General features: G+C 53.7%; 6 protein-coding genes across 7 annotated transcripts; 4 read left to right on the top strand and 2 right to left on the bottom strand.

The window, feature by feature from the left end:
* Positions 1-712: 712 nt before the first annotated feature.
* On the top strand, positions 713-2,192 carry PV07_12003 (uncharacterized protein). The gene is made up of 4 exons (XM_016399488.1): positions 713-884; positions 959-995; positions 1,073-1,496; positions 1,572-2,192. The coding sequence occupies exons 1-4, from the start codon at positions 866-868 to the stop codon at positions 1,620-1,622; spliced, it is 531 nt and encodes a 176-aa protein (XP_016244050.1). The 5' UTR covers positions 713-865; the 3' UTR covers positions 1,623-2,192.
* PV07_12002 (uncharacterized protein) lies at positions 1,695-3,992 on the bottom strand. The gene is made up of 3 exons (XM_016399487.1): positions 3,502-3,992; positions 3,250-3,448; positions 1,695-3,198 (listed from the first exon to the last, which is right to left on the bottom strand). Exons 1-3 carry the CDS (start codon positions 3,584-3,586, stop codon positions 1,911-1,913), a joined length of 1,572 nt encoding a protein of 523 aa, XP_016244049.1. The 5' UTR covers positions 3,587-3,992; the 3' UTR covers positions 1,695-1,910.
* Positions 3,993-4,073: 81 nt separating this feature from the next.
* Positions 4,074-6,602, bottom strand: PV07_12000 (uncharacterized protein). The gene is made up of 2 exons (XM_016399485.1): positions 5,338-6,602; positions 4,074-5,289 (listed from the first exon to the last, which is right to left on the bottom strand). Exon 1 carries the CDS (start codon positions 6,430-6,432, stop codon positions 5,353-5,355), a length of 1,080 nt encoding a protein of 359 aa, XP_016244047.1. The 5' UTR covers positions 6,433-6,602; the 3' UTR covers positions 4,074-5,289; positions 5,338-5,352.
* PV07_12001 (uncharacterized protein) lies at positions 4,504-4,973 on the top strand (the record flags this gene model as incomplete). The annotated part of the gene is made up of 2 exons (XM_016399486.1): positions 4,504-4,882; positions 4,939-4,973. 2 exons carry the CDS (start codon positions 4,504-4,506, stop codon positions 4,971-4,973), a joined length of 414 nt encoding a protein of 137 aa, XP_016244048.1.
* Positions 6,603-6,809: 207 nt separating the features above from the next.
* Positions 6,810-9,510, top strand: PV07_11999 (uncharacterized protein). The gene is made up of 3 exons (XM_016399484.1): positions 6,810-8,058; positions 8,109-8,485; positions 8,537-9,510. The coding sequence occupies exons 1-3, from the start codon at positions 7,004-7,006 to the stop codon at positions 9,199-9,201; spliced, it is 2,097 nt and encodes a 698-aa protein (XP_016244046.1). The 5' UTR covers positions 6,810-7,003; the 3' UTR covers positions 9,202-9,510.
* A 363-nt stretch (positions 9,511-9,873) lies between these two features.
* Positions 9,874-12,103, top strand: PV07_11998. Of its 2 annotated transcripts, XM_016399483.1 has the most exons (6): positions 9,874-10,398; positions 10,491-10,522; positions 10,649-10,716; positions 10,979-11,225; positions 11,363-11,430; positions 11,577-12,103. In XM_016399483.1, the coding sequence occupies exons 1-6, from the start codon at positions 9,962-9,964 to the stop codon at positions 11,676-11,678; spliced, it is 954 nt and encodes a 317-aa protein (XP_016244045.1). In that variant the 5' UTR covers positions 9,874-9,961; the 3' UTR covers positions 11,679-12,103. The 2 variants fall into 2 exon arrangements, with proteins under 2 accessions (XP_016244045.1, XP_016244044.1); XM_016399482.1 differs by having other exon boundaries at positions 11,363-12,103.
* Positions 12,104-13,802: the final 1,699 nt, after the last annotated feature.

Below are 13,802 nucleotides of genomic sequence, written 5' to 3'. Positions count from 1 at the left end.
CCTCTCCACCAGGGCAATTCGGAAGAAGCGGGAGTGCCAATCATGTCTTCAAGTGCGCCGGCGACATTTCGGGTTGTGCAAGTGTCGGATATCCAGGTACCATGCAGGCCACCCGTCATAGCACTTTTCTCCTCGGATCGTAAAGTTGGGCTAGGGGTATGGAGATACACCGGAAGAGGATGCGCTCAAGGTCCCCAACGGCCCAGTAATTTAGTCTCAACAGAGAACTTGAATCGCCGGAGAAAGGTGGTGTGGGTCAATAGCCTTTGTGGGACAGGATGTTTTCTTCGGCAGGTTCTCGCTGATTGCGCGATAAACTCAATAGAGGAGACAGACGTTACTCCATACTTACAGAGACAAGGCTGAAGTTTTCAACACCCGACCTACCCGGCTGGAACCCGCCAGCGGACCACAATGATATGCGTGGAAAATATGCATTCACTGTCGACAGAGCCTTCCAGTAGATTCCATGGATCAACAGCACGAAGCGGGGAGCTGGTGGTGGTCGTGGAGAAGAATCGCGGCATCCATGGAGGTCAAATGCTTCCTGTTTGCATACAGGGTGCAGAGTGAACAGCTCGACGCTAAGAATATGCTAGCGAACCAAATCCGCTGACCTCATATCCGGGATACTTTCCCTTCTTGGAGAAACGGCACCTCCCTCCACCTTCGGAACCAAGATGCGGGACTTTGGGTTCTTCTCATCGGCCCTCTTGCACGGCGTGGCCACTTTTTGAAAGCTGATATCTATTTCAGACACCCGTCTGCTCTCACTTTTTTCTACAGCTGACCTTCTGCAACCATATCTCGAACTTGATCAGAAAAGGGAGGGGTCAAGCATATCGCACTGGTGCAAACCGCAAAGATGAGCCAGATTCCCCCAGGTTCGCGATTCTCCCTCCCCACCCCTCCTAACCTCAATGGCATCCGTCGGGCTAACGCGAGGGCATGGTCACAGAAGTCGAAGCACATCACAAGATCATGCGGGAGACATTGTACGGGCTCCGAACCTGTGACAGGCCATATCTCTGGACTTTGCCATTGTTGCTAACACAGCGGTACCACACTACAGCTTCGCAGTGGCGACCCCGCTCCTCACGCCGCTCAACCTGACGCTCCTCGTCCTGATCCTGACGCTCGCATACCTGCGCCTGCGCCCACAGTCGGCGCCATCCCTCCCGCCGGGGCCCCAGCCCATCGTCTTCAAGACCTTCACCCCGCGCACCCTGCTCAAGAACAACGGCACCGACAACTCCCCCGTCTACCTGGCCGTCCGCGGAAAGGTGTATGACGTCTCCTCCGGCCGCAACTTCTACGGACCCGGCGGCCCGTACGAGAACTTCGCCGGCAGGGACGCCACGAGGGGCCTGGCCTGCCAGAGCTTCGACGAGGAGATGTTGACCAAGGACCTGGATGGGCCGTTGGACCCGTGTGACGATTTGACCCCCGAGCAGGTGGACAACTTGAATGGGTGGATCGAGAGATTTGACGAGAAGGTGAGTGCTCATTCGACTGGCACATATTCTAGCAAGAAAATGGTCGGCATCAAGTATACTAATGTTTCAATCCAGTATCTGGTGGTAGGCAAATTGCTCCCTTTCCGAAAGACCGACTTCCACTAGTTTTACGACACTCCCGGATCTTCCGAGAGATGAGATAGGAAAAGACCTTGAATGGGCAAAAGCAAAAGATGTTCCGGTACAAGCATGTTTTTTTCACGTTCATGGTATCTGTTATCGTAGCTAAGAAGCTCTAAAGGTACAGTCTCGTAAGCCTGTTCACCAGCCAAACTCATGCCTTGGTCCTCCATTGAATGATCCCTCACCGAACCAACTCCTCCGGGTCCTTGTGTCGCCACTGGATGAGAGCCATCTCCATCTAAGGGTATTCGTCATTCCTTCCATCCACGCCTACAATTCATGTTTAGCGCTTGTGGCACTCTTGGAAGCAGCGCTGGCTACTGAACTGGCGGACTTGGATGCAGATGCAGATGCCGTGGCAGCAGTACCTTGGGCTTGTCCAAGAACCCATTGCAGTCCGCTCTTAATTCGTTCAAAAATGGTTCCTGAGGGCGTCGATGTGCCGTACTTGAAATAGTTGTATTGCTTCTTGGCTTGGGCGCGGAGCTCATTGGTGGTCGAGCCCTGGTAGTTGGGGACGCCATAGCTGTCGAGATACGATTTCAACTCGCTGTCAGACCAAGTATCAAAGGCTGTGTCCTTGGCGGAGTCGGTCTGCTTCGCCAGGTAGCTGGTGACCGATGCGTAGTTTGTCCCGCCGCTCTTGGAAGCAGAGGCGTAGGAATCTTGAGCCTGTCTGATGAGGTCCTCGCGGCTTGCCTTGGCGTTCTTCTTGTATTTCTTGCCGTGGGCCTCCAGGTACTTCTGTAGATTCTCAAGAGTCCAAGTGTCAAATGTCCACGCCGACCAGCCAGTAGCAGCCTTGTGTTTGTTCAATCGAACTTGCTTCAAAAGCTCGTCCCGCTTGCTACCTTGAGGAACTGGAACCCCACGGGAGTCTAGGTAAGCTTTGAGGCGAGAATCAGACCAAGTATCCACAGCCTTGTTGAACGCATCTTCGGCCATAAGAGAAGCATCATCAGTTGCCTTTGCAAACTCATTGCCCGCCGAAGAAGTCGCAGCACCGAATCCAGACGCGGCCGTGCTGGAAAGCGAGGAGCCGCTCGCCTCAAGCTTCGAACGTTGTTTGCGAGCCAATGCAATGAGTTCGTTCTTGCGGCTACCCTGTGGAACAGGAACACCGTGGCTGTCAAGGAATTCCTTCAACTGACTGTCAGACCAAGCGTCGAACAGAGCATCGCTAAGGCTGGCCTGTGCACTGGAGGCGGATTTGCTCGCTACAGAGCTGGCACTGGAATAAGACGCACTCGCAGCAGACGCAGCGGATGACATGTTGAGGGAGGCCAATCGAGCATTGCGGCGAACATGGGCGATAAGCTTGTCTCGAGTGGTGGGCTGTGGAACAGGGATACCGCGCTCATCGAGGAACTCCTTGAGCTCGGATTCGGACCAAGTCGAGTAGAGCCAGTCACCCGGATAGGAGGCGTACTCTCCCAGCTGTTTTGCAACGCCATCGTAGTGCTGGCGGACAGTAGTCAAGAGGGTATCTCTGGTACGTGGTTGGGGAGCAGGGATGTTGTGGTGATCAAGGAAGCTTTTCAAAGACGACTCGGTCCAACTATTGAAAATTAGCGATGACGACAGGCAAAAGGAGCCAGTAGAGCCTCACCTGTCAAAGATCCAGTCCTTGACGCTGTGGTAGCTATCACTTGTCTTGTCCCCAGCTGTGGCGACAGGGTCGACCACCTTGGCCTGCCAATTCTCTTTGACGAGGTTCTCGAGGTCTTTTCTATCCGCAGGAGTAGGGTAGGGAACATCGTGATCGGAGAGCCAGCGCTCGAGCTCGGTCTCATGCCACTTGTTGTAAGCTAAAAGGAGGTCAGCAGTGTCGCTGTGGGCATCGCGCGGACAGTGGCCATACCAGCTTTGCTGAACCAAGTACTGGCAACAACGACCTCGGTCGAAGCCAGAGCGACGACGAGGAACTTGGTGAGGGAGAACCTCATGGTCGCAGTTTGATTTCGGGGTGTCTTCGGGTAGGTGATGGAGATGAGGAGAGTTAGAGAGGTGATATTGTCTGAAACAGAGGACTTAAAAGGTCGAAGAGAAGAAGTCCAGGCAAAGTTGACAGATTGAATGTTTGTGCCAGCCTTGACGTCAGAGTTTGTTCACAGTTTGACTGGTTGATGGGCAGTGATGGAAGGGCAGGTGGGAGATGAGGCAGAAGTGGCGCCACAGGCAGGTCAAGGCCCAGGTCACAAGCAGCGAGGCACCAAAGATTTTACCTTACAGGAAGCCATCTAAGTGGATGTCTAGGTACTTTTAGGGGTGCTTAATGTGCCTTTTACTGCCAACGCAGATCCAGTCAGATGTTGCGGGACACGAGTCCGACGAAACAAAACAGCAGCAGAGCTTCAGGTGCGTGACGCCAACAACTGACGCGATTCGTGATGCGGGGAAAGCAAGACACGCGAAAAACTCAGCCTGACGTCACCATCACTTAGAGCGAAGAACAAATCCGATGCTTGTGGCGCAGGCACTGCTACCGGTCTGTACAGGACGATGCTAGGTATCTAGTAGTCTTCCCGGGGAGCAAAGGACAAGAAACCCCTCTAGCTTCTGGCTTGCGGCTTTCAAGCAAGTAGTTAATCCATGTTGGTTGTGCAGGTCCGAGAAACGTGGGCAAGGCTGTGATCAGCCCCCTGCGGTTCGTAGTAGTATTCAATACCATCAATAGCAGGCTTGGCATTCCATGAAGTCATCAAGTCGACGCAATGCATCAGAGGATCATCAGTGGCACTCCTTGCAAGTTTCCATGGCCTTTTGACCTTCACTTCCAGCGTACTTCTGAGCTGGAGTCTGCCCATATCTTCTGCTGCCGAAATTTCTACCATCCACCAAAACCTTCACTGAAGCAGCCAAAATGCAGCCCATTCTTCGTGTGGCCGCGAGGCCAGTCCGAGTCCCTCGCCGTTTCCCAGCCCTTTACTATCCTGCACACCCAAGAAGATCCGCACATCAGTCTTATGGGAATGAGCAGTCTGGGATGCAGCAGGGCACCGACAAGGACAACCCCAAAGCCCACATGGAGCATCCCGGCCCAGAAGCTCCTGCAACTGGCAAAGGTGGAAGCTCGTCCACAAGTCAGGGTGGCAGCCCTAAAATCCACAGCCCCAAATCCGCCGCCGAAAAGAATGACCCGGAAGTTCGGAAGCATAACGAAGAGCTGGAACAACGACACGAGAGGACGGTAAACCAGTTGAGTGAGGACGATAACAAGGTGGACAAGCAGTTTTGGAAGGGTCTGTCTTCTCTCCCAAACTAGTCCGATATGGTATAATCTAACACTCAGGGGCAGGCGACGTTGGACGCCCATCAGAAGACAAAAAGTAGCGACGTTTCAGAAATGCCCGAAGCGGTGCGAGGCAGACGATGCAGGTGCAACTTGAATCATGGTGCCGGAAATTGAAATCGCACTGGGCGTTGATGGCATTCAAAAGGGAAGACTGTAACCTGGGGATCAGGTCTGAAGCGAAGTTGTGATGATGGGGGTCGGTTTTGCTGAAGTGTGCCAACAAGGAGGCATCCCGTCGTGCAAGTGAATGGGAATATATGAGTACAGTCATGCTCTGATAGTCTCATCATGCCTTTCCAGCATGCAATGCAATCGTGACATTTGTGTCATTTGGCGCGCATCAATCAAGACAGCCTTTGCTTCTCCATTAGTCTGTGGCGTAGATCAGATGTGGTGACTTGCCATGGCATGCGTGGTCTATCCCTTTCTCAGTGCGAGGATTTCCGCCAGGCGTACTTGGCCTCGCTGTCCCCAGCCGGCTTGGCCTTGTTCGACATCTGGCCGAACACGCGTATACCACACCTGTGCTCTCTGGTCAAGCTCTTGCGCGCTCAGCGTGGGTGCCCAACTCTTGCACACTGCGTCGATCGCCTTGAGAGTCATAGCGGCAGCTTCCTCCCTCCTTCTCGCCATTTCCTTTGGGGTTATCTTCTTCAAGGCAGGCTTCTTCTCGTCGGTATCCTTTACGGATTCCGCGGGGCCGGACTCGACAACCATCATGGATTTGAGCAGGTAGTTTCGAGGTGAAATAGGCTTGTGTATAGGAGGCCCGGTAGATTTCTTGATGTCCTTACCAGCAATCAAAGGTCCATTGGACTTGCGAAGCGCTTCGAGATCAAGGCCCCAGAACGCAACACTAGGAGTAGATGTCTCGTCATCGACGGAGGCAGCCACGTGCCTCCGCATCACGGCCACCTCACGTCCCATTATCTTGACTTTGGGTTGGCCTTGGGCCCAACCATCTTCTTCCGCAGTCGGCCCGGTTGTCAGACCAAGGTATTTCGCTTTGCTCTGTGCACCTGCGCTCACGACTGCTTGCGCCAAGCTCCATCGACTCGAGACAGGTTGCTCAGGATGTGTATACGCAAGGACAGCGATAGTGAAGGCGAGGAAAAGGGGTGCGCGGTTCGTCTCAATGATGATATTCTCTAGCTCGGCAATGGGTATCTCTGTCTGGGGTAGTGCAAGAGAAAGCTCATCATCATCAGGCAGATCTTGATCTGTCCTCGTGCGCTTTGAGGTTGGAGAACTCGACTGCGTGGCTGCTCGCTTTTTGGGATTGGAAACACGCTTGGCCGCGTTGATCACCTGCTTCAGCACCTTCTCATCAGCAAAGATGGATTTAAGATCAGTCTCGTCGGCCTTGGAGATGTTCTCGGGCGTATTAAGTTGGTGTTTCCGGAGGGCGTGGATCTTGGGCATGGCTTCTGCCAATGGAATGCGGGCATCTTTGGTCAAGAAGCGCAGCAAAGCCTGCACCTCGGCCGCAGCAGTCATAGTGTAGGAGACTTCACGGCCAGAAATGCCCCATACGATTAGTCCCTGACGCACAACGAGGTGCAACGCTGGCAATATTCCCGCAGTCTCCCGGTTAAACGATTACAGGATCTGAGAAGAACAATAGGGATCGACACCGATGAATGCCGGGTGACGGTCGTAAAGTCAGCCATGCAGATAGAATTATTTATGCGAGAAGGCCTGATGCCGCCTTGTCTCAAAGCGAGCATGATCGATGGGATTGCCAAGGCGACTAAGACCAACTAGCACGCTATTGGCCGACGGCCAAGACCAGAGTGGAATGGGCACGGCAAGTGCAGACTGAGTCTAATGAGACCTCCTGTTCCTACCTTTGACGGCTGCTCTTGTTCCGCTCTCACAATTCATGCTCATCCGACAAGTTCAACATCCACCGCCCTCAACTCACCCGCCTCCCTCCCTCCGATACGTTCCTTCCCACGTCGAACCTCCATCTGTAGTACCCCCCAATTGTCCGCCGATTTCCTCGTCTCCTCAACGGTCTGTCTTCGCGTGTCCGGAGCCGGCCTCCTAAAAGGGTGGCGCAGCGCCCATGGCGCGACGACCTCCTTCAAGACGATCGACATCGATGGACGGTGGCATCACGCCGCGAAGGTCATCGATAGACACCTCCAACCCCAATGTTTTCAGTGACGATTATGCCGTCGACCCTGCAGATTCAATAGGCGCTTCCAGTCCCACGGACTCGATTGACAGCCGACCGGAAGAGCTGAACCTCGACCAGCGCAATGACACAAACAACAATCCGCGTGAATATATCCCTCCTGGGCTTTCTGGAAACACAATTGGCTTAAATAGACTTTCCATGTCCAAAAGAACCCTTCCAGCCGAATCCTCCGCCTACCCCCACCGAGCCGTATCAACATCGTCCCGTTCCATCGCAGACACTCGAAGAACCCTCAGCACCTCCTCTCGATTCTCCATCCCACGAGCCCAGAGTCCTTACAGAGGACCAACGGCTCCAAGTCAGCCCTATGGGCTATATCCCCAAGTTACAAGAGCGTCTAGTGTTATCAGCGATTCGACCATTCGGCCCCTAGAACTACCCTTTGTCCCACAAGGCGGTCCCGAGCACCCGTACTCTATGTATCCTCAAAACACAGTCCCTGAGGATGATGATAGTTCGGACACCCATATCGCATTGGGGTTTCCTGGACTGGGTCAATCATATCCGCCCGAGACATCATCTTCCAGTAATGAATTGGGCGACATTGTTGGTAGCGATGGCCACATCGAGCAATTACCGCCCTACAGCCGATATGCGGACAACGTCATCGCGAAGGGAGACATGGCTCGAATAGACCCGCAGACATCGACCATCACCGAAGAATCGGGTCCTGCTTCCACCATTCAGCCTCCTGCGGGGTCTGGATCAGATGTTGAATTGACGGCCGTCGGCTCGGGGCCATCTCAAGATGAAGTCGCGAGGAAAGAAGGGCTAAGCGAAAAACGACGGAGAAGGACATGCTGTGGATTACCGATCTGGACAGTGGTGATTGTCGTTGCAATCGTCGTACTGGCAGCGGTAATTGGTGGAGTCATTGGTGGGGTTGTAGGAAATCAACATGGAACACACCAAGCCGAAGTGTAAGTTGAACAAACAAACGCCTATGCGAATATCTCTAATTGTTCAACAGCGCAGCGACTACGACCGTTTGGCTTGACGCTGACCCCGCTCAAACTGGTCCGTCGACTCCGTCATGTCCAACGGGTCACTATACAATCCCCCTCAATCAGACGCAGGAGATCGATTCGTGCGTAGTCGACGATGAGTACTCTCATACATGGGAATGTCTAGACTTCGCCCTGCTTGGGATCAACTTCTTCTCAAATGGTCCGAATTTTTCGGTAGTGTTTGACGACTACTCCGTGCGACCTCAACTGTTTAAGTACGGACCACAACCTCCCGATTTCAACGGGACATCATTCGGGCTGCAACCATACATGGACAAGGAAGACGATCAACTCGGTGTCGCCCTTTTTTTCAGTGTACTTTTCGACAAGCTGATCATTGGTGCGTTCTTCTCATGCCCTTGAGCAACCAATCACTGACTTGCGGTTCTAGTTCCTGCTGATCAACTCTCTCCTGAACCTGGGTCGATGAAACGCTCCGTCTCTGGCCCAGAGTTGGCCGAAAGAGGCATGGGGGGCTACTGGGGGGTCAACTATCTCAGTGTTGGAGACAAGCCCTGGTACTGTTTCTGGAACTCTTCCGTCAGCGAATTCTGGGTCTTTTTGGATCAAAACATGGACGACGCCTACGAGACGTATAGCAGTAGCTCTACGATAACGTCTGCATCCAGCAGGCCCACCAGCGCCGGTCCTCTCAGTGCGTCATATAGTGGCCCTGGATACGGGACTGGACCGACGACTACGCCCGCATCAGCCACCACGCCATACCCAAGTGAACCGACTGACGATGACGACTACTGGCCCGGCACCAAAGTCAAACGTCAAGCCACGGTTGGATCACCCGACTTCCCCAAACTCGTCAAGATGGTGGAGAAGCGGAAACCTGACAACAATGTGCAACCGTATTGCCAGCAGATGCAAGTCCTCAACAACTGGCAAATCATGCCCATACCCAATGTGCCGACCATTTGCATCGAGGAGAGCGACTACAGCGCCCCTACTTCCGGTCCCAGCAAGAGGATGGTGATGCCCCGACGGTCACCCAACTCGGTGGAGCAGCTGGGATCGAATTGTATTTGCGAATGGTTCAGTGTATAGACCCCGCGCGAGGGTATGGGAATCTGTCGCCTGTGTGTTTTATGTGTTACGAGGTCATGAGTGCGCTGCTGGAAGGCCTGCTGTTTGATATTCCCTTTAGGAAGGATGTTATTATCCGAGGACGAATTGGTATTTTAAATACGGGGAATTTCTGGTCTGTATATTTGGGGGGTCTGGTTCTACTGTCTGCACTTTAGGCATGGCGGACGGGGGACAGGCAAAAGTGGGAATTATGGTAGAATCTTTCCTACTGTTAGTGGCAACAAGAATTCCAGAATTCGAATTCGTTTTCCAGGACTCATATTCAGATTCCGTTGTGTCCTTGTTCAGCTCCGTTTCTGGTCCAGCCTCGTGTCGTCACCTATAACAAGGCTGAGGACCCAACCTCATCCTTCCTGACCGTGAGCCTTTGAGAGCGACCATTCTCCCCTTCTGAAGGCATTCACGCTTCTATCCCGACCAGAAAGGATAAAGCCTCAGGTCTCACATGATGAATCAGTCAGCCGCACCAGTCAAGGTTTTCCCGGCTGCGCCGAGTCAGCGTTGTTCGTGGTTCGGCTAATTGCGTCGAATCAACTCGTTCAGGCGTTGATTATTGCGAGCTGAGCGCGGCCCAACCATTTCCCAGAGCCGTGGCCCCGTGTGTTTGTTTCTATTCTTGCGCCTTGCAATGGCCCATGGGCTTTGTGGGATTTAAAGCCCCCCCGGTCATTCGAGGCTGTCGCATGCTCATCCATCTCCTTTGTCTGGAAACGAGAGGATGGGCCGCCGGAAAGCCTTGCTCATCGGCATCAACTACATGGGCTCGCAGCACCAGCTGCAGGGCTGCGTCGACGATGTCAACAACATGGCCGAGTTCCTGGCGTCGCGGGGCTTCTCCAACCACCCTGCCAGCATGGTCGTCCTCACCGACATGAACGACCCCCGCGGGCCCTACTTTCCCACTGCGCACAACATCCTCGCCGCGATGCAGTGGCTGGTCAGTGAGCCCGGGAGTATGTGTTTCTTGCACTACTCGGGCCACGGCGGTCAGGTGCCGGACGAGGACGGATCCCATACGAGTGGCTTCGCGGATACCATCGTCCCCGTCGACTTCGAGAGGACGGGCCAGATCGATAGCTCGACCCTGCACCGTGCCCTGATCAGCGCCCTGCCGCCGAACAGTACGCTGTTTATCCTGTTCGACTGCTGCCATAGGTGAGAAGCCCGGAGATCTACTTACTTCCCCCTCCTTCATAGGCCCCCGTGCCCCCCGTGAGATATCAGAATTACTAATTTGGGGGCGCCAGTGGTTCCGCGGTGGAGTTGCCCTTCGTATACCGTAAGTCTCGCCGTTCTTATCACTATCGAAATCTCCAGAACGAGAAAGTGCCCTATTTTCCTATCAGCATTAGGGGGATTCGGGTCTGGTGGCTTCTATTCCTCTGCTGATACCACGCCAATGCAGGGACCGATAATGACGGCAATGTCAACCTCATGGACAACCTGAGAGCTGGCGCCGAATTGATTGGCGAGGTGAGTACACAGTTGCGCCGTCCCCCCGGTCACCACCCATCGGCATCTTCGGTGTGAGTTACCGACCAGAGAAACATCAAAGCATGAGAGTCGGGCATATCCATCGCTGGGGGCTGCAATGTCTATCTGTCTCATGTGACAAAAACAGCACCCCTTCTTGACGCAAAAGTGCCTCACAGGGACCATCTCGCGCCGAGGACTGCAGCTTTGGGCAAGTGAGAGCGACGATCCGCTGACGAAGGGCATGGTTTTTTCTCCGCAGGCATCGCACCTCATCCGCGGCGACTTCGCCTTCGACGGCTCGGGCGAGGCGCGCCACCTTCTCGCCGGGGCGACCTCGTTCTTCCGCAGCCTCAAGCACCAGTACGACGGCGACTACGAGGAGGGTCTGCACGGCGTGGGCGAGTTCGAGGACGACTGGGGGCCCGAGAACAAGTCGGTCTTCATGTTCTCGGGCTGCAAGGACGAGCAGACCTCCGCGGACGCTTTCATCAACGGCCGACATGTCGGTATGTTCTCTCCCCTTACCCACCTTTTCCCAAGCCAGCCAGAATGATCTCCCAGGCCTGGCCTTTGTTTTCCGGTCATTCCCCCTTTAGGGAGCGGTTTACTGACCCACGGCTTTGATGTCGGCCGGGGACTTTAGGAGCCATGTCATGGGCGTTTCTCGAGACCATGAAGACAGATGTCTACTGGAACATTTCATACGTCCAGGTACGGTGGCCTTTTACCCTATTTTCTCTCCGATGCCGCTCGATTTACCTAGCGGTGGTAGCTATATATCCTTTCCAGCGCCCCAGTGCCCAGTGCCAGTGCTAGTGCTAACGACAGGGCTCGCTCCACCTGGGGCCTTTTTCCAGATCTTGCAAAACACCAGAGCCCTCCTGCAGCAGCATTACTCCCAGGTGCCCCAGCTGTCGTGCGGTTACCAGTTTGACTTGAACAATCCGTTCCGCATATGATGATAATGATGATGATGACGACGAGATTGAGAATGCTTTCAAGGCTGGGGTGGTGGGTGGTAGGGAGGAGTTCTGGTGTTCCAACTTTTGGCCAGATATCAAAAGGTCGGACACAGCTATAGTCGGGAACCACAAGCTTGTCGGCGTCGAGGGGCTTGATCTGAGGTTCCGGATTTGCATTGCGATGGGGGACTGTGTGCCCAGATACCGTGTTGTTCATGACGATAAAATCAAAATAGATTGAAAAGCTGTCCAAGAGGCCGAGGTCATTGTGTCGTTGCTGGCAAAGGGACCGGCTTGTTATATACAAACTCCACATTCTCGGCTTCAATGGCTCACCGACGACATACGCCGCCGCAGAGGCTGCAAGGGCCTATTTATGTGAGAGAAAGATACAGTCTGATAGAGATGGCATTCCTTGGCTGAGCGTCTATATCCTTGCTGCCTTTGCTTCTCTGTCTGTCTGCATTGTGGCTGTGCCTCAGCCTTGCACCTTCACCCTTCGCCACACGACTTTCATTCCAACGCCGACACACCCACTTTTCATTGAACCACGAGTGCCCTCCAGGTCTATGGCGCATCGGGAAATCAACGTGTATTCGAGTCCTTCTACTGCCGATCATTCATGCATAAAGTTCGTGCTCGAGGTATTCGACTTCAAGGCTCATACGAGGCTAATATCCGGATTGTGGTTATAATCCAATCTCCTACCTTCAGCGTTAGACCAGCAGATGACCGCGGGTTAGACCCGGCACGTTTCAAGAGCATGCGAGGCTTACCCTTCGTCAAACAGAAATTGGAAATTGTCAAAGGGGCCAAATGACGCAAAGAATTCGTCAAAGGCAGTTCCGCTCAGTCCGCAGGTGTCGAGAACCGTGTTCATGGGATTCGCCTGATCGTCACGAAGGTGAGGTGTGCTTGCTTGCGCAGCCGGATCTTGCAGGCCCGCCGCGTAGCCTGCATATTGCTTCGCGTCTCCTGTTCTCCCGGCGTTCAGCGCCTTCAGGACTTCGGTAAAGAGGTTGCGATGCATGTCTGCGCTCCAAAACGTCTTGTTGAGATGCGAGAGAACCATCAGGTGCAGGTTCAAATTGTGCCCAGCATGCTGACGGATGAGGCCATCGGACCGAGCAAGCTCGAATAAATGAATTTGCATTGCGACCATCATAGCAGTCACTAGCATTGTAGGCGAGGTTTCAATCATGTCCTGCGCGATTAGTCTGTTGAGAGTGCTCGTGGAATCGGCTGCAGCGGTCTTGGATCTCTGGGTCGCGGCTGCTTGGAGACTGTTTCTTTCGGCTGGTGACAGGTGTACAGGCGTCGAAAGAATGTAGGACCGATGAAGAAGGATGATGACCGCTTGACAGTAGCATTTGAAATGGTACATGTGAAGCGTCAGGGTTCGGGACCGGTTTTCGATGTCCACGGGAAGGCTGTCAAGAAGATGTGATATGTCTGCATAGTCGGTTTCTAATTGAGACAAAGATAGTGGCGGCCTTCTCGGGCGGTAATGTAGCACCATAGCATCTTCCAGCTTGATTGACAGCCGGAGTATTTTAATCCAGAGTTCCGCCAACCCTTCAAGATCGAGGGGCTGGAATGCTTCGCACAGTTCCGGCGATAAGTCTTTAAAATCATCCACGACATCGTGCACTGTTGGCAGTTGTAGATCGCAGTCATCCAGGTGGACGCGCATCGGCCTTCCAGTACCCAACGAGAGCCAGGCATCGCGGTAGTAGCTGCACCACCACAACCGCCTCCAGAGTGCTATTTGTGATTGAGTGAAAGGACATCGTTGAAGCCGAGAATAGCTGGGTTCACGATGGAGCCCAATACCAAAGCATAGGTGGATTGCCGAGCCAATCCAATAGCAGGCTCCGTCCAGGTCTTCCAGATCGACGTACCAGTACCCCAGAAGCAGAACTGACGCAATGATAGCGGATTTGTCGGTCTCGAGCTGTGCATCGTATGTTCTCTAGATGTTGTTAGCTCGGGGTGTATATCAGTACGAGGAATCATCTGACCTTAGCATTCTGATAGCAAAATTGCTTCAAGACCTTACGAGATTGGAACCCTATAGCTTTGAGGGCGTCTGCATCAATGTAGATGGCTGCAGCAAAAAAC

The sequence above is a fragment of the Cladophialophora immunda genome (genome assembly GCF_000835495.1).
Source record: "Cladophialophora immunda strain CBS 83496 unplaced genomic scaffold supercont1.7, whole genome shotgun sequence".
Lineage (NCBI taxonomy): Eukaryota > Fungi > Ascomycota > Eurotiomycetes > Chaetothyriales > Herpotrichiellaceae > Cladophialophora > Cladophialophora immunda.
Note: the sequence above shows the minus strand (reverse complement) of the source record. Positions and strands in the feature narration are given on the sequence as shown.